Source organism: Notamacropus eugenii, chromosome 6 (genome assembly GCF_028372415.1).
Source record: "Notamacropus eugenii isolate mMacEug1 chromosome 6, mMacEug1.pri_v2, whole genome shotgun sequence".
Lineage (NCBI taxonomy): Eukaryota > Metazoa > Chordata > Mammalia > Diprotodontia > Macropodidae > Notamacropus > Notamacropus eugenii.
The window spans coordinates 1,652,141-1,671,100 of NC_092877.1; the positions used below are offsets into that span (position 1 = coordinate 1,652,141).

The 18,960-nt window shown below is 35.4% G+C and overlaps 1 protein-coding gene and 1 pseudogene across 1 annotated transcript; both read right to left on the reverse strand.

Moving 5' to 3' along the window:
* Nucleotides 1-3,836: 3,836 nt before the first annotated feature.
* Nucleotides 3,837-4,775, reverse strand: LOC140511526 (olfactory receptor 4C3D-like). Its single transcript, XM_072620657.1, has one exon. It carries the CDS (start codon nucleotides 4,773-4,775, stop codon nucleotides 3,837-3,839), a length of 939 nt encoding a protein of 312 aa, XP_072476758.1.
* A 7,604-nt stretch (nucleotides 4,776-12,379) lies between these two features.
* On the reverse strand, nucleotides 12,380-13,312 carry LOC140511527 (olfactory receptor 4C12-like; annotated as a pseudogene).
* Between the last annotated feature and the right edge of the window lie 5,648 nt (nucleotides 13,313-18,960).

The window sequence follows — 18,960 nt, forward strand, 5'->3', positions numbered from 1 at the left end:
TGAAGCCAGAAGAACCAGAATAATAATTTTTACTATAATATGAATGCTACATATTAAACAATTTTGAAAAAAATACATAAGCTGATGAAAAATGAAATGAGCTAAATCAAGAGAATTAATATAATAAAAGCAATGGACAAATAACTTTGTAATTCATGAAAAATAACTTTGGTCAGTACATGCATAGTTAGAAGACAGAGAAAAAATAGATGCAGATGATATAGATAGCTGTGAGTAATCTACATAGAAATAAGAGTTAAACTCATGGGAACTAAGGAGGTTACCAAGGGACACTGTAGACAGAAAGGAAAAGAGGGCATGGGACAGAACCTTTGAGAATATACATTGGTAAACTGGGATTCTTTTTGATCCTAGAAAAAATAAGGAAATAATTGAAATTTATTGAGTAGAGAGATAACGTAGTCAACTCTGATCTTTAGGCAAATCAATTTTATGGCCTTGCAGACCAATAATGAGACACTTTCTATAATAATATAAGTGTAAAGTCTTTCACTCATTATCAAGATGCAATTTCCAAATACAGAATGTGGGAGCATTAGTTAGACAACAGTTCTGCCCCTAATCTTTTTCTGGATTTCAGTGGACCACGAACTCATTATGAATGAATTATCATCTGGCAGTCACAAGAGATAAAGTGATCTTGTGCTTCATTGCACTCATATTTGGAAACAGGAAAGTGATAATGATGCAAACCACCCTGCTGACAAAATATCTGGATATGTGTATTCCATTCAGAAAAGACATTTTGACAGGCCTTGGAATGTTGCTATACTCAAAAAGGAAAGTAATTGGGGTGGCAAAAGGTCTCAGGATGTTTTCCAGAGAGGACTGTTCGTGGGAACTGGTGAAATATAGCTTGGAGAACAGAAGTTTTCAGGAAAACAAAACTTCTGCTAGCAAGCATTTGAAAGGAACTTGAAATGAAAGAGGATAAAGATTTATTGTTTGAATCTGCAGGGTAGAACTAGGGAAAATAGGATGGATTCCCAGAGAGACAAATCTGGACTTGGTGCAAACCAGCCAGGCAAGCAAACAATAAATGAAACTTTAAAAGAACTCCCTTCACAGAGAGGACAAAAAGAGATAATATTTATTAATCACTTAGCACATAGTAGGCATTTAATAAATTCCCGTTTGCTTCATTATTATGATGTAATTTTTTTATCTCTATCAAGAATAGCTCCTTTCACGCTTTTGAAAGATAGTATGTCTGCAAAAGTGCCCCCTCCTGTTCCTGCTCTCTCAGAAAAAATCTATTTCTTATTTAGTTTTGCTAAATTCCTTCACTACTATGACCACCTCTTCCACCACTATAGTTACCATTTGCCTGTAGAAGTGACTAGAGAGTTGACCTTGAAGCCCAGAAGACCTAGATCCATTGAAATTGTTATTTCTCCTTCATGCTTTGACAGATACAAGCTGATGGATAACGGATGGGTCCTTTAACTTATAGTCTAGGTAACTTAATGAGACTATATATTGTAGAGAAGGCTGATATCTGCATCCTCTGTCTCTCTCTCTCCCTCTCTCTCTCTCTCTCTGTCTCTCTCTCTCTCTGTCCCCTCTATCTTTCTCTGTCTGTCTTTCTTTCTCAATGTCTTTCTGTTTCAATCTCTGTCACTCTTTCTTTATATGTTTCGGTCTCTAACTCTCTATTTGCCTTGCCTTCTTTTGCCATTCACTCATTTATATATTTATTTATATACTACATATGTATACATGTATGTACATATATATATATATAATACATTTATATATTACAATAGATGGCATTCCAGAATGGAGAGGGATATTAAGCTATCAGTCAATAAATGAGCTGGTTAAAAAATTGATAGGTGCATATATGTGTATGAGTAGGCATGTATGTATGTCTATATATATATATATATATATATATACATAACTAATTCTTCAAGTTAGGAATATGTCTCAAGGCCTTTTTTCCTCCTTATGAGACAAATAATTCTTAAGGTACAATATGAATTCCAGGCATAAGAAACATTCATTCAATCCAAACAAATTTATTAAATACCTATCTGCCAAGTAACAATGCTAGGCACAGGCAGTAGAAAGCATCCAAGGCTTTTATTAGAAAAAATGTTTGCACTTATTCACTTTAGATTCTCTAAAACTATACTTTCATTGTATCCTAAGATAAGAATGATAGCATAGTAACTTCACAGAGTTAGGAAGAGGCAGAATCAATATTTGAATATTATATCCTCAGTTTCTAGTCTTACTTTTTTGGAAATGCAACACTCCATGTCCAGATTATAGCATAATGGATTTGGCTTAGTTGCAGAAATAGCCCTTTTCCTGAAAGTTAACCATGAATTTTAGAAATGTTTTGCTCTGTTGAAAAAAAAAATGATGAATGACAGAGCCAAACACTATAAGCCTACATTTTCCAGTTTCATTTTACTTGGCGAGACAGATAGATAGACATGAAAACACAGACACAGGGACACACACACATACATATGTGTGTGTGTATACATAGACATACACACACATATGCATATGTGGTCTGTCTGTCTGCCTGTGCTGGTCCTTCGTTTTTGAAGAAGATCATGATATCAGAGAAATGATGACATTACCTACACTTGACTTTGTTTTGACTGAGGGAGGGCTGTGCAAAGTCACTAATCTCACTTTCTCCTCCTGAGCCATCTGGGTCCAATGACTAGATATTTGTCAATGCATCAGAATGACTGGAGATAGCCTAGGATGCAATGGGAGGTCTTGGCCTTTTTAGGGTGACCTTTTCAGGTACTCATTTAGAGGGAGGTAACACGTTGCATATGCATATGCTGATACAGATGTACATGCATAATTTAATAGAAGTCATGAACCTATTTAAAGAAAACATGATTTTTAAAAATTTTCCCTTTGGAGGAAAAGGTTAATGGGTTATTTATGTGACTTTCCCTCTATCTCTGTTGAAAGTTTTCATTATAATTAGAAAAGAGGCAGTATATTGCCTCACTCTACCCTTCCTTACTACCCAAGAACTTCTACCTTCTTTTCCACTAGTCTGCCAATGCACAATAAGGCATCATATTAAATTGCCTCTGGTTGGTTATAAAATTCGCCCTTCAGAGCAATATCACATAGCTGAGTTTGAAAGTATTCATAGGATCATTTAGTCCAACCTGGAGTGGTAAAATATTTACCCAAAGTTATGGGCATGGAAAATCACAGTGGTGAGACTGGAATTGTTCCTTCTACCTCTTACATTTAATGATCATCAAACATCTTGAAAGTGTTTATTATGTGCAAGGTTTTATACAAGTACAAGATAAGAAAGAAAGGTCTAGAAATGGACAGTGACATGCCAAGGTCATAGTACTAGTGCATGTCCCTTCCTAACTTTATGTTCATGAGTTAGTAATGTGATTTAAGGCCTCAATTTTCTTTTCTGTGAAATAAGGTAATGGGCCAAAAATGATTCCTTAAATGACTGTCAGCTTTAATAATCTATCTAAGTCTATAATATAAACATCTATATGTATATATACCATATATTAATAGTAAGTATAAATAATTGAATTCTATTTAATTAATTGAAATTTCATTTAATTCACTAAACAAGTAATTGGATAGTTGACAATAGAGACAAATCATTTTAGAATGCACTGGATTTCTAGCCCACTCCACAACCCCACATATTTATATAGCCAAGATCTTGATTCTATTTAGTCAATTTCCAAATTAGTTTTCATTAGATATCCTCCACAAAATGACTATTTTCTGTGTATTATAATCACAGAGTATTATCTGTCTGTGTTTATGCAAATACTAACAGTCCCTTCAAATCACTGGGAAGTAGGAGTGACCCTTTTTTTAAGCAAATTCCTCATGGCATTTTTCACTTCTGTGTTCCTCACTGTGTATATTATAGGATTTAACATGGGGGTAAAAATAGCAAAAAACACAGTGACTAACTTGTCTATAGGATAGGTACACACAGGTCGTGTGTAGGTGAAGATACAGGGCACAAAGAACAAGACAACCACAAGGAAATGGGAACCACAGGTAGAGAGGGCTTTGTGCCTCCCCTCTGAGCTGTGTGTCTTTAGGGAGCACAAAATGACAACATAGGAGGCAAGTAACATAGAAAAAATCAGCATGCACATAACTCCATTGTTAGCAGCCCCAACAATTCCCAGCATGTAGGTTTCAGTACAGGCGAGTTTCAGCAACGGGAAGAGGTCACACATGAAGTGATCGATGACATTGGGGCCACAGAAGGGTAGGTGGATCATGAAGAGGATCTGAGCAGTGGCATGTACTATGCCACCCACCCAGACCACTGAGACCAACAGGTGGCATACACGAGGACGCATAATAGTCGTGTAGTGCAAGGGTTTGCATATGGCGACATAGCGGTCATAGGCCATGACAATGAGGAGGATGATCTCTGAGCCCCCAAGTAAATGCTCCACAAATAGCTGAGTGAGACAACCATTGAAGGAGATAGTTCTCCTGTGATAAAGCAAGTCGATAATCATCTTAGGGGTGGTGACAGAGGTATAGCAGGCATCAATAAAGGACAAATAAGTAAGGAAGAAGTACATGGGAGCTGAAAGGGTGGGGCTTAAAGCAATGGTGACTACTATGAACAGGTTGGCCATGGCAGTGAAGAGGAAGATGAATAAAAATACAACAAAGAATATTTTCTGCAGCTGTGGGTTTTGGGTAAGTCCCAGGAGGATAAATTCTGTCACATTGTTTGGAGTGTCAGAGTATTCCATTCAGGGAAGGAAGACTTCAGTGAAAACCAGTCTACCTAGAAAGAGGGGAACACATACCTAATTAATGACATCTGTGCCATAGTCTGATTCTCCAAAGGACAGAGATCACAGGGTCCTAATTTAAGAGTTCATAAGGATCTTGTAAAGCATGGATCCTAACTTCATTTTATAGATGAGGAAATTGGGCGCCCAATACATTATGCAACTTAACCAAGTTAATTCAAACCAGTAAGTAACAAAGAGTTGGCATTTGAACTGTGGATGTGTGATTCTCAAATCATCACTTTTTCCAGTGCAATATGTCAATCTCTAAATTCTGAAGTAGGAAGAGTTTTGTTTCATAGTTTTTATACACTACTCTTCTCCTGCTTACATTCTCTACTGTTCGTGCTTTCATTCTGTTGCACTCCTTGAAAAGTATGGCACCTGCTTTATCACAATTGAAAATACACTGACCTTAAAACCAGAGCAGCTAAGTGTGGATCTTGATTTCCATTAACTAGCATTGAAATCTTGGAAAATTAAGCTGATCTCTCTGAACCTCAGTTTCTTGATCTGTTAAACAAACACATGTGGTTTATAGTATTTCTTAGGGATGACATTATATGAGTTTAAGAGTGAACTCAAGCAATAAAGGATGAGAAAAATTCTCCCAATTTATCATTTGTTCTTAGCTTGACGTTTATGAGAATCGTGCACCCTAGTTTCTGGTCTAAAAGTAAGACACTAATCCTCCAGCTAGATGGCATAGTGGAGAGACCTGTAGTCAGGATGACCTGGGTTCAAATACTGTGTTTGACACGTATGAGGTATATATTAACGTCATTTGTATATATCCAGGTAAGTTTCCTCATCTGGAAATTTAGGATAATCTTAGAGTTGTTCCCAGAATCAAATAAGATAAGGTGCTTCCCAAGTCTTCAAGTGTTTCTTTCAAGCCAGTGGAGTCCTAAGCATTTATTTTAGTTTTAGAGAATCACAAGGAGATTAAAGAGTTCATATACTTTAAAAAGAGAATACATAGAAACCTCCCATTTTCAATTTTATTCTCAGAAGTAAACTGGTAGTTCATTATTATGTATTTCTCTGCAGGTACACAAAAATAAAACTGAACGTAGTCACTATCTGCTGAGTTTTTAATTTCAATTTAATAACAAAAGAGAAAATCATGAGGGACATATGGGTAAATTCTGTTTGCATAATATTACAACTCTTTAAATTCTATTGTAAAATGTTCCTTTTAAAATAATTACATTTAAATAACATTTCATTTATTAAATTGTATTGCACAATACAATACCCTAAATTGCATTGTACAATAGAATTACAGGACCTAAATATTGAATTGTTACTCCTTCCAACAGATGGTTATTCAGTAATTTGTTTTTGGTAGTTGTTTATGTCCAAATATGATTACTTCTACAAAAATTATATATACTGTTGACATAGCTGTTAAGTCATTTCCATATTGTCTGACTTTTTGTGGCCTCATTTGGTGTTTTCTTTGCAAAGATACTGAGTGGTTTGCCATTTCCTTCTCCAGCTCATTTTACACGTGAGGTTATTAAGGTAAACCAAGTTAAATGACTCACCCAGGTTCACATAGCTAGTTCACAGTCGCGAAGATGAGTCTTCCTGACTCCAGGTCTGGAGCTCTGTCCACTGCGCTGCCTAGCTGCCCCCAATATACATACTAACTGTCTTTTCATGATTTGCTTTAGCATTTTATGAATCAACCATCTTATCCATTAGACAAGTTATCAGCCTGCAACCCCACTCCTTTCTTGTCTCTGCACTGTTTGTCTTCAAACCTTCTCTTCTCTGCCTTTTCTTATCTTCAGTACTCTGCCATTGCTGTCTCTTGGGTAATTCTAGCCTGAGGATAGAGTGGGGAAAACCCAATCTAGTGAAGCAATCAATTCATTTAATCAATTTCCCTCTTTTTCTCAAAGCAAGGGAGAATTAACATTAAGTTTTTATTAAGAAGTATTATTTTTACTATTCTTCTGCCTTTCAAAGAGAAATGGACAAAGAACTAACTGGATATCAATCATGATTAGATTCATGCTCATACACGGACTTTTTTCATTCTGTTTTTGGCTTCCAAACAGGTCCTGTCTGCATTAAATATAAAACAGTGTTTAGAAGTTCAAAACAATAATACTGATCAGCTACTGGCATTTTGTAGTTGTTATTTTTTTCTAATAATTTACAAAGTTGTTCAGTCACTTTAACAGTAGAAATGCGGATTGAAAAGAAAAAATAGTAGACTCAAATTAGAAGCCTTAAAGGGTTTAAACAATGACTGTGTAACTTTATATCTTTGGGAAAAAATCATTTCATCTCTCTGGGCTTCTCCTTCCTCATCTTTTAAATGAATAAATGATCTCTAAGTGCCCTTCTGTCTTGAAATTCTGTGATCAATATGGATAGTATAAGTTTGGCTACCTCAATTGTACAGATGATGAAAAGGAGATTCAGCGAAAAAACGACTTGTCAAGGTCACCTTGGACAAAGGATTTTAAGTGGATCTTCTGCACTATGCCCCCATGCATTCTTCTCTCTCTCACTCACTTTCTCTCTCTCTCTCTCTCTCTCTCTCTCTCTCTCTCTCTCTCTCTCTCTCTCTCTCTCTCTCTCTCTTTGTCTCTCTCTTACATACAAACACATCACATCATTGAGTAATATGACAAAGGTACACCAAATACATGTCTGTAGTAGCAGAGTTATAAATATGTGTGTATGTGTGTATGTGTCTGTGTTTGGGTGGTGATGTTTACAGAATTTCCATTCTGAGGAGAGGTATAAGTCTACTGACTGAAGACAAAAATAAAGAAACTTTTTAAATAAATAATGATAGAACTCCTAAGACATAAGAATTCTCCTTTCAGATTACATTTACATGTTCATCTGTTCACACATCTTCACCAGTTGATGAATTGTTAACATCATTGAGCAGACTGGCAGAGAGACCTGCAAAGATAAAACGCTCTGTAATATTCTGGGATGATATTGTACATCCACCACCCTGTCTACCTAGTCTCTTCTAAAGGATCTGCTCAGTTACATCTTCACTCTAGAGGGTCAAAACATATTATCTTTTCTTAATTCTAAGTCTCACCTGTGAGCCCACTTCGTAATTTTAAGCCTCACCTGAGGAGCCCAGGCTCTTCAGATAGGCCCACTGCCCAGGTACCCTGCTGAGTATGATAGAGTTATAGTGAGCAGAGGGAAGAAAAAAATGTGGCCACTGAGGAGTTGGATGTCTCAGCTACAATTCATCTGTTGATTAATGAACATAACCTTCAAGGGCATCTTCAGAAAATGTCTTTCTATGGAATTTCAGAACATGTGTTGTTTTGCAGAATAAGTTTTTTTGAAGTATCCTCATCTGTCGTAGGTAATGAGTTCTCCAGAGCATTTCAGTCTAATTAGATAAACTTGGTGAACATGTAATTGTTCAATTATTTCACTAAACATTAGACTAGAATTTTCGAAGTGCTATAATATTGGGGTTTCCTATTTTGCTTATGTCTAGAAGAGAACAATGCATTTTCAAAAATGAGTCAAAGATATCTGAGTCTATATGTCCAAAGGACTAGAAAACTGTACACACTCTATAGCTCAGCAATACCACTGTTAGTTCTGTATTCTAAAGAGACCAAAGAAAAATGGGAAAAAGAAACCTATATGTACAAAAATATTTGTGTCACCTCCTTTTGTGATGGCAAAGAGTTGGAAACTGAGGAGATGCCAATTAATTGGGGAATTAATGAGTCAGTTGTGATATATGCAGTGGTACTATTGGGCTACAATAAATGAGTAGAACACATTCAGAAAACCCTGGGAAGATTTGGGTGAACTGATGCAAAGTGAATCAAAACTCAGGAGAACATTGTACAAAGTAATGACAATGTTGTGTGATAATTAACTCTGAATGACTTAGCTATTCTCAGCAATGCAGTGACCCCAGACAATTCTAAAGGATAAAAATATGGTATCCAACTTGAGAAATAAGTCACGGCATTTAAACAGAAATTAAAACATACTTTTAAAAATATTTTTGATTTTTTTTGGTCTGTGTTTTCTTTTGCTACATGGCTAATGTGGAAATGTTTGCATAACTGTACATATGTAACCTTAAAAATTTCTTGTCTTCTCAAAGAGGGGAGAGAGGAAGAAGGAAATTTGGGCCTCAAAATAAAAAAAAAAAGAGAGAACGTTAAAAACTTTGGATTACATATAATTGAGAAAAATAAAATAAAAACTTTAAAAAAAAAAATAAGATCTGCTCCTTCCTCTTTGTAAGGAAAGCTATGCCAAATCAAGACAGCATACTAAAAAACACAGACAGAACTTTGCTGACAAAGATTTATGTAGCCAAAAATTGACATTTTTCCCCCAGTAGCAATGTATGACTGTGAGAGTTGGACTATGAGGAAAGCTTAGAGCTGCATAATTGATCTTTCAAATTGTGGTACTAAAGACTTTTAGAGTACCTTGCATAGCAAAGATATCAAGTTCGTGGATATTTAAATCAATTCATTTAGACTATTCACTGAAAGGTCAAATATTGAAGCTGAAACTTAAAGTACTTTGACCAAATAATGAGAAGACAAGATTCATTAGAAAAGACCCTGATGTTTGGAAAGAGCAAAGGCCAAAAGAAAAGGGGCTTGTAAAGAATGAGATAGATATATACTATCATGGAAGAGTCAGAAACAACTGAATGACTGAACAAAAACAACAAAAGTGTGACTTTTTCACTTTTGTACATATGCTATCCCACTTATTAGATTGTAAACTCCTTTTGATGTCCTTAAATTTAGTGTATCTTATGTAGTAAAGATTTAAACATTCAATGACTTTTTGAAAGAAAAAAATCACTATTATTCATTCCTTTTCATATGAATGTCAAGAGATATAGAAGCAGGAGTAGGCTGACCACCAAATTTCTGAGTTCAATTGGTCATTCTTTTAGAGCCACGATTTATGATTCAACAGTGAGGCAACAGATAATTTTGGTCAGTGTTACTAATAATCCTTTTTGGATTATGAATCTAGTCTAAATGCAAAAACACCAGTGTTTTGGGTTAAAGAGAGTGACAACCTCCATATTTATGCATATGACAAGTCTTAGAATAAATTGCATCAAATTTTGGTCTGATAGCCACATGCCATAAATAGAGATTTTTGCGTTTCCCTCACACTTTAGTTAGAAAGCTTTTGTATTATGCTGTAGTATCTTCCCAGTTTTCTGGTAAATCTGCGAAAATAACAGTCACTTTTGTTCTACTTGGTTGTTATTGTCTATGTACTTTGATCAAAAGGAAATCTCCAGGGGTCTGTAAGTATATTTAGTAAATAATAATTTGAAATTCTAAGGAAAAAAATCAGATTTTAATGCAAATTCTAACAGAGAAACTTGACAGCAATGTGACACTGGGCAAGTCAGCAAGTTTTCCTTGGGCTCACTTTGGTTATCTGCAAAATAGTCATAATAATAGCATGTATACCGTAGTATAATTACAAAAAGTGTTGCAGTATGTAAAACATTTTGCAAAACTTAAAATGCTATGTAAAGGTTATAACCTATATTATCATATTATTGTTGTTATTATAATCAGCATTTACCCCACACTGATGAGCATCTGTTTAGCACCTCCAAGGCCCTCGCCCCTTGCACAAAGAAACCTATACATACATACTTATACAGACATGCATAAACACACATTTTCACACATGCACACACGCATTTACATCTAGATGTCGGGACAAGATTTTATTTTTCTTTCGGTACAGCCAGCTCCTGCGTGAAGAAATTCCTATCGATGTAGGTTGGAACATTCTCTGAAAATTAAATCTTGGTGACTTGCCTCAAACACTCAACCATTAAGTGACTGGCTCAGGGTCACAAAACCAATAAGTGTTAAACATAAGATTTAAACACACATTCATCAAGATAGCCCTTGTTACAATTTCTTCTGGATGTTATAAGACTGAATTTTCATTATATATGCCTCTGTTTCTACAAATTAATCTATGTGGCTTATTCATTTGACCAATGCTTCTTTTGCTTGAGATTCTAATCAAAAAATTTATTTGTTTATCATATTTTCACTGTTTCATAGGCCCTCTTCAGAGGGAAAGCACTTTGGGTTACAGTGAGCAAAGCCAATGACTTGTATCAGCTAATTATCCACTAGGATAGCTTAGTTAAATGATGTCGACTTATTGCTGATTTCTAATTTTTGTAGGTTGTTCATCAGTTTATCTTGGGCTCTGAAACTCTATCAATCTTCTTCCTTCCTTTTGGTTGATCTTTTTTATGAATATCGTGGAGTGATTGCCCCTATGCTATTTTGAAGTTATAAGTGTTTTCATTAGAATACTTTCTTGAAGCTATTATGGTCACTTTTGCAGTTTCAATAATATATACTCAGATTGCTAATGCATAGATGTTAGTGAATTTGGGAGATTATTGGGGTTCTTATTCTTTATGGAGTAATTTTAGAAGAGAGAAAGACAAACATCCAGAAGATCTTCCCTTAGCAAGACACGAAAAGGCAGAGAAGAGGTGGCAGAGCAATGCAGGCTGAGTAATGTAATTAAGAAATGAGAAATTTGGTAGAAACAAAGTAAGAAACAAAACTCACATTATCAACATTGGAAATGCAAAAGAGATCATACCAAATATAACTACAAACAATAAAATTAGCAGAAAGTACTACTCATGGTTTTATCATAATAACTTTTATACCTTAAAGAAGATGTATGAATACATGGGGGTATAGAGTATCTCAAAAGGAGGGAAATGCAATGCAGAGGGTCCTTGTTAAAGAGTATAGTATTATAACTGTTATGATAATATGTCATAGTATTAATTGATAATTTTTCCTCTTTTTAAAAACAAAAAATACATCATAATTTTAATTGTATACTAACCTTTACAACAAAATTATCATACTGCTTTTTTTTCTGACCAAATTGTATCCTATGAAAAAGACAATCATCAGGTGAAATTCTGTTATAGCATGATCATAAAGATGAAAATTATAAAGATAAATATTATAAAGATAATCCTAAAAATTATCCATTAAGTTATCTAATTTCACATAAATCATATCACTTATATTGTAGATATTATACACACACTCATACATATGGCATTAGAGGCATTCTTGACTTCCTCTGTATGGTCTCCCTGGTTAAAAAATGTTACAGCTTTGAGAAACCTGTCTAGGTGTATAAACACATTTGAAGCTTCTCATATACATTCATTAATTTACAAATAGCATATTCCCCTGAATTTATCCCAATTATGTAATTAATATGAATCCAAAGAGTTGCATGAACTAGACCAGACATCTGTCACATATTGATGTTACATACAACGAACCCTTAAATATCCAATAGCCATGCTCATCTGCACTACATGTGTAAACTCCTTGGGAAATGACATTGGGTCTATCCTGTCATTGCTTTGACTGTTTTGTTATTTCTGGGCTGGTCCCATATAGGCCTTATTCCCTCTTTACCCTCCAGCCCACACGCATTCATATACAACTGTGAATCTGTGGATAACCCAGATTGACTATGTTATCTCATTTGTAATCTGAAACAACTTTTCTGCTCCACAACTTTCTCATGGCATTTTTTTTACCGCCACATTCCTCACTGTATAGATAAGTGGAATTAGCATGGAGATGATGAGACTGAAAAAATATAGCCACAGCTTTATCCATTGGGAAGGTGATCACTGGTCGAAGATACATGAAAATGCATGGAACAAAAAACAAGATGACAACAGTGATGTGGGAACTACAGGTAGAAAGAGCTTTGCGTCTCCCTGCAGAACTGTAACTTTTCAGGGAATGCAGGATGATAATATAAGAGCACATCAACATAACAAAGCTAATTACAGAGATTAGCCCTCCATTTGCAGCAATTAGCAAATCAACAATGAAGGTATCTGTGCAGGCAAGTTGAATAACAGGGACAATGTCACATAAGAAGTGATCTATGACATTAGGTCCACAGAATGGGAGCCACAGTGTGATGAGAATTTGTCCTGTTGAATGTAGGAAGCCCACTGTTCAAGCCAACACTACCAGGAGACAACATAATTGGTGATTCTTTATAGTAGTGTACTGCAAGGGCTTGCAGATAGCCACATATCTGTCAAAGGCCATCACTATGTGGAGGGCAATCTCAGAGGCACCCAAAACATGTTCAATAAATACTTGTGTCATACACCCATTGAAAGAAATTATTTTCTTCTCACACAGTAAATCTGCAAGCATTTTTGGGACAATTGAAGATGAATAGCAGGCATCAATTAAGGATAAAAAAGAAAGGAAGAAATGCATTGGAGAATTGAGAGTCTGGCTAGAGGTTATGGTGATTACAATGAGAATACTGACCAACACAGTGATGATATATGTCATTAAAAATATAACAAATAAGACTTTCTGAACTTCAGGATTCTTTACAAGACCTAATAAGATGAATTCAGTCACATTGTTCCTGTTTTCCATGTCACATTTTTAACCAGTGCAGAGCTCAGAGATAAATGTCAGCTGGTTCTGAGTGTAGATAGCTCCTAATGAACCCAAGTTTTCTACTTTTATCAGTCCACTTTTTCCACACTATACCTGTATGCAGAAAACAAGATCATATAGCTCACGGGTGGCAGATCCAAGTTTTCTGATGTCAAATTCAGTCAATCCCAACAAGTAGAATACTACATTATCCACTAAGCCTGGTCAGAACCCATTGGAACATCGAATTCTTTCTTCTTCACCACACCCAATTTCAACTGCCACCACTGATTATTCATTTCTGGAGACATTTGGAGTCTGCCCTCCCACATCATTTAATCTCTCCAGAAAATACTGCATAGGAAAAGAGAAATAAATAAGAAATATGGCAAAGTGTTGCCAAGGTGAACAAGAACATGAATAGTTTTCAAGGGACTATTTATAGTTATGTTCTAGGAGACTTAAAATTGAAAATGGTAGATACCTATATGATAGATAAGAGAAGGGTGAGAGGGGAACAAGGAGGAAAACAGACACAGACAGAGAAACACAGAATATAGAGACAAAGAGATAAAGAGGCAGAGAGAAGGTACATAAGTATAGATGTTATTTAGATGGAAAATGACAGATGATGGATCACTACAGAGATAGGTAGATAGATAGATAGATAGATAGATAGATAGATAGATAGATAGATAGATAGATAGATAGATAGATAGATAGGAGGGAAAGAAGGAAAGAAGGAAGGAAGGAGGGAAGAGAGAAGTAAAGAGAGCACAAGGTGAGTTGAATATGAAGGGATGATATCTAAAAAATAAAATTAAAGGGTGAGAGAGGAATATACTGGGAGAAGGAGAAAGGGAGAGATAGAATGAGGTAAATTACGTCACACAAATGAGGAAAGAAAAAGATTTCACAAAGGAGGGAAAAAAGTGGAGGGCAGAGGGAATGAATAAATTCTACTCTCGTTATATTAGGCTTAATGACGGAATAACATACACACTCAACTGGTTATCTTATCCTACAGGAAAGAAAGGAGGAAGGTGGTAAGGGAGTATGATAGAAGGGAGGGCAGATTGAGGGAGGTGCCAGGCAGAAGCAAACACTTTTGAAAAGGGACAGAGTCAGAGGAGAAAATGCAATAAGAGAATGAGCAGGATAGAATGGAGAAAATACAGCTAGTCTTTCATAATATGACTATTATTGAAGTATTTTTCATAACTACACATGTATATCACATGTTGAATTACTTGCCTTCTCAGTTAGGGTGGGTGGGAAGGGAAGAAGAAAGAGATTTGGAACTAAAAGTTTTAAAAACAAATCTTAAAATTTGTATTTACTTGCAACTTGGAGATAAGATATACAGACAATTGGGTATAGAAATCTGTATTGCCTTACAAGAAAGTAAGAGGTAAAGAGGTAAGAGGGGGTGGTAGTAGAAGGGAGGGCAGATTGGGGGAAGGGGTAATCAGAATACATGGCTTTTTAGGGTGGGGTGGAGGGGACCTATGGATAGAAAATGTGGAACTAAAAATGTTGTGGAAATGAATGTTGAAAACTAAAAAGAAATAAATTAACAAAAAATGAAACAGTAAAATGTTCATAGAAAAATGAAGAGATGTAATAAATGTTTCAAAATAAAATTGAGCTCCATTTTCTCTTTCCGCCATCATCCACCCATCCATTTTAAAGGCAAACAATACATCAATTATTGATATGAAGAAATCTAAAATATATTTCCATTTTGGACATGTGAAAAAGCAATAAAAAGCAAAAACCATGGAAAAATAAAGGGATAGATAAAGATGCATCCATAGATGTACATGTATATTGAGATATATATGGAGATATAAATTAATCGGATAAAATCATCATTTATGTATACCAATCCTACCCAGAAGATGTGTAGGGGAAGTATATGAGTAACAATTCACAAGAGTTAAGTAAATTGCTCCAGAAATGTTAGGCAGTAAATATAGAGAGAAAGGGTTCAAGTACACATTATCTGAATAGAAACAAAAATTTCTTTGCCTTCTATTCTGTTACCTTTTCAGGGGAGAGCAACATTTTTATTTCTTGTGGAACAAATATATTGCATCTTGGTCTTTAAAATGTTTTATTGCATTTGAATTTGCTTTTATAAGACAACTCCTAGTTCAGGCTTTGTGCAGCAATTTTATGCCTCTGTATAGATGATATTGTGTGTTAGGCATTTATGTAGACAGAAGACTCTTACAAATTTCTTAAAATCCACTCATCAATGTAAATATGCAAGAAATTTCTGGTAGCTTGATATCTAATGGGGAGATACAGTAGAGTGGAGCTAGTTGAAAGGAAATGCATTCATCAAATTTACTGCAGTGGAAATAAGAGATGGTGCAGGTACAAGGGCTACATTTGAGGCCAGCTCTAACAGTCTTGTGGAAAGAGGGTTGTTAAGTTTTCAATGAGAAAATGGCTCTTCAGGAATGGTTTGATCTGCGGTTTTGTTCCTTGTTTAGACTTAAGAAAGTGTTAATAATGAAGATTAAATTTAAAAGTGTATGCATTCTTTTTTTTTCTTCCCGTAGCTCAGTTCCAAATATGCCATCATACCACTGTGGTGCTTTATAACTTTGGCCGAGCTCTGGAGGAATGTCATAGAAGACTTAGGGACTGATGTCTTTTTCCAGACTGGAGACCCATGATGCCAAGCCAATCATCAGAATCATCATCATTACCATCCTCATCACTCCTTTCCTAGTCCTTCCTTATCTTCCCTTCTCATTTGAGATTTCCTTCCAATTCCTTTCTACTTCTTCTAAATAGCAAAATATTTACATATTATCTCACCCATGAGAACATGGGTACCTTGAGTTTAAAAATTGTCTTTTTACTTGCTTTTTTTTTTTTTTTTTTCAGCTTTAACTCGGTAGATTATCTAAGATTCTTCTTGGAAGTTTTCTAACACTGTTTAGAAGGGCAGCCTATTGGCATCCAGTGTAAGACGCAGAGGGCCCAAATTTTCCTTAGTCTCAATGAAAATCAGCACAGCTCTGTAGCTTTCTTTCCTTTAATGTAAAACATGTTCAGGCAGAGAAGGCTTCCTCGTAAATGGAACCAGCTTCACGGAAATCTACACCCTCTTGTAGTTTTCCGATTTTCTTTGACTTCCTGAATACTGGTAATTCTTTTTCATTGTTTCAAGCTTAGTAACGTTCCAGTGGTCCTTTTTCTTCATTCCAAGTGGGGTTTCTCTTTCAGTAAAGATTTTAACAAAGTAAATCCTATCTGCCAATGAAGGAAAAAGCTGTCTTCACTAGATCTCCAAATTCAAGAACCTCTACAGTCTCTAGCTATATCAATGCACTAAATCCAACGAAACACAAGTCCTGAGGTAATACAATTTTTTCCACTCAAAATTATGCATTCCGAATAAAGTTTTCCTTTGTAGCAGTTGGTGATAGTCAATGATACACTAGCATAAATTGAAAAAAAAAAGACTCCTGGAACATAAGTCCTTAATAATTACTTATTGACTGTGACAGAATCTGTGCTTGTTAAATAATTTTATCCGCATAAGACAGATCCAAAAATAAGACTCACAGATGGAGGAAAATTGGACAGAGTCAGGCTTTGAATCCAAATCCTACTGACTCAGTTTCCATTTCCCTATCACAACATCACGCAACCTCTAAGGTGAGACTAAAGGGATGATGCTGTATGCTGTGGGGCGAGGTGGAATAGAAACAATTATTTTTTTTTTCAGTTTTAGAAGGGATGTCAAGTGGAAGAGAAATAATATGAACTAAATCTCTTCCATTTATTTCTCCAGGAGACTGCTCTGGGAGTGATAGGTGGAAATCATAATTAGACAATGCAGGTTTTATGACAGGGAAAAATAGCAGCAACAATTTCTCGTCATCACAGTTTTCTAATAAAGAAATGGAATGATTCAAGGGTGAGTGCTTTTATATTCCCTTAGTCTTTGAAGTAGAAGCTTTCCCATCATTCTCATCACCATGCTAAGGTAGGGAGACAAATTAAACCATAACTTAGCAACCATTTATTAGGTATCAACTACATTTCAGGGACCACACTTTTGTCTAGGGATGGAAGGTTAAACTTAGACTGTCAGTGAGAATGATCTTGAAATCCCAGTACAGCAATCAGCCTTTTAGTTTTTAAGAATGTATTAAGCACTTCATTTATTCCAGGGAGTCTTCTCTAAGTACAGCTAGAAGGAGAAAAAAAAAGACAGTTCTTATCTTTGAGGGCCTTATGTATTATTGAGATACGCTAACACGTAAAAAGGGAGATAAAAGTGGAGGGGAGTTACCTGGGCATAATGCATTTTCACAGGGGCAAATAATAAGAAATAAAGTACATCATATTGATTGAAAAAATGGCTAGAGAAATTATGATGTAAGAATAGAATATGCAAAAGGTTAGTACTATGCTCTAAACATTAGAAATGTGAAATCATCAGAAAATCATGGGAATATTTATGGATGAAGCACAGTTAATGAGAAAAACAGTATTTACTGTCACTTTGAAACAGAAATCTAATATGAAAAACAAAATGAAAAACGTGAAAAATATATCATTGCACTCCCAGAGAGAATTTGAGGAAATGTACTTCTCTCCCTTTTCTGCTGAGACCTAACTGGAGAAAGGTCGGGGTAGAAGAGTATATTGATAATGCATTTTTGTTTATTGTTAATATAATTTTGCTTCTTAATGGGAAGATTGTCCCTACTCATTAATGGGTCTGGGAAGATCTGTAGGAAGGCCGACATTTTTTTTTTTTTACTAAGGCATTGGTTTTCAAAGGTTGTGATGCTCTGTGGCTCTGAAAAATGTATAAATACTCTGAGATGAGGTTTTATTTTGGGGTTTAGTTTTTGGAAGAAGGTTTGTGTGCCAGATGAGACTCTGGGAAGCCACTAAGCAGCCCTCTGGTTTTGAAAACCCTGATTTTGGTGCTTCTCTCTCTGGTAACTGTCTCTGTATGAACAAACAGTTGCATCTACGTGTTGGTCTGTGATCTATGTCTTCCTTATGGTCAGACAGTTGGAAGCCTGTAGATCTTTATTTCTCTGTATTTTCTGTGAAGTTCAAGGTGCTGACTTTTTCCCTATAACTAAGTGAATGATATATGTGCTTGATTAAAGTTATTGTTAATCCCTCAAAAGTGGCCTTTCCTTTTGGAAAAGCAGATCAAAAAATCTGTAACAGCTTTTACTAAGAGAAATAACACTGCACTTACATCATCAAAATATCAGTTTGATTTTTCTTTTATCAATGACTGTGTGAGGGATCATATGGGTTGTTAGGTTATATACTATATCTGCCTAAATTCCCTTGTTTCTAAAAGGAGGATAAGAACACTTACCTCTGAGGGATGTTTTAAGGACAAAATGAAATAATATTTGTAAAGTGCTTTGAGAAATTGTATCTATAGCATTTTGCAAACCTTATGAAATGAAAACATTGACTATCATTGTTGTTAATAGATGGAAGACTATGAGTATGAGATACTCTATATACCTTCAGGTTCAGTTCATATTTGGGTTTCTTATGTCTTTGACATTTAAGTTATTCAATCACTCTTTTTGGAGGGGGAAGTAAAGGCAATTTTGGTTAAGTGACTTGCCCAAGGTCAC

What these genes read in the sequence shown, in the direction of transcription:
- LOC140511526 (XM_072620657.1), bottom strand. Translation starts at nt 4,775, where the DNA reads ATGGAATACTCTGACACTCCAAACAATGTGACAGAATTTATCCTCCTG.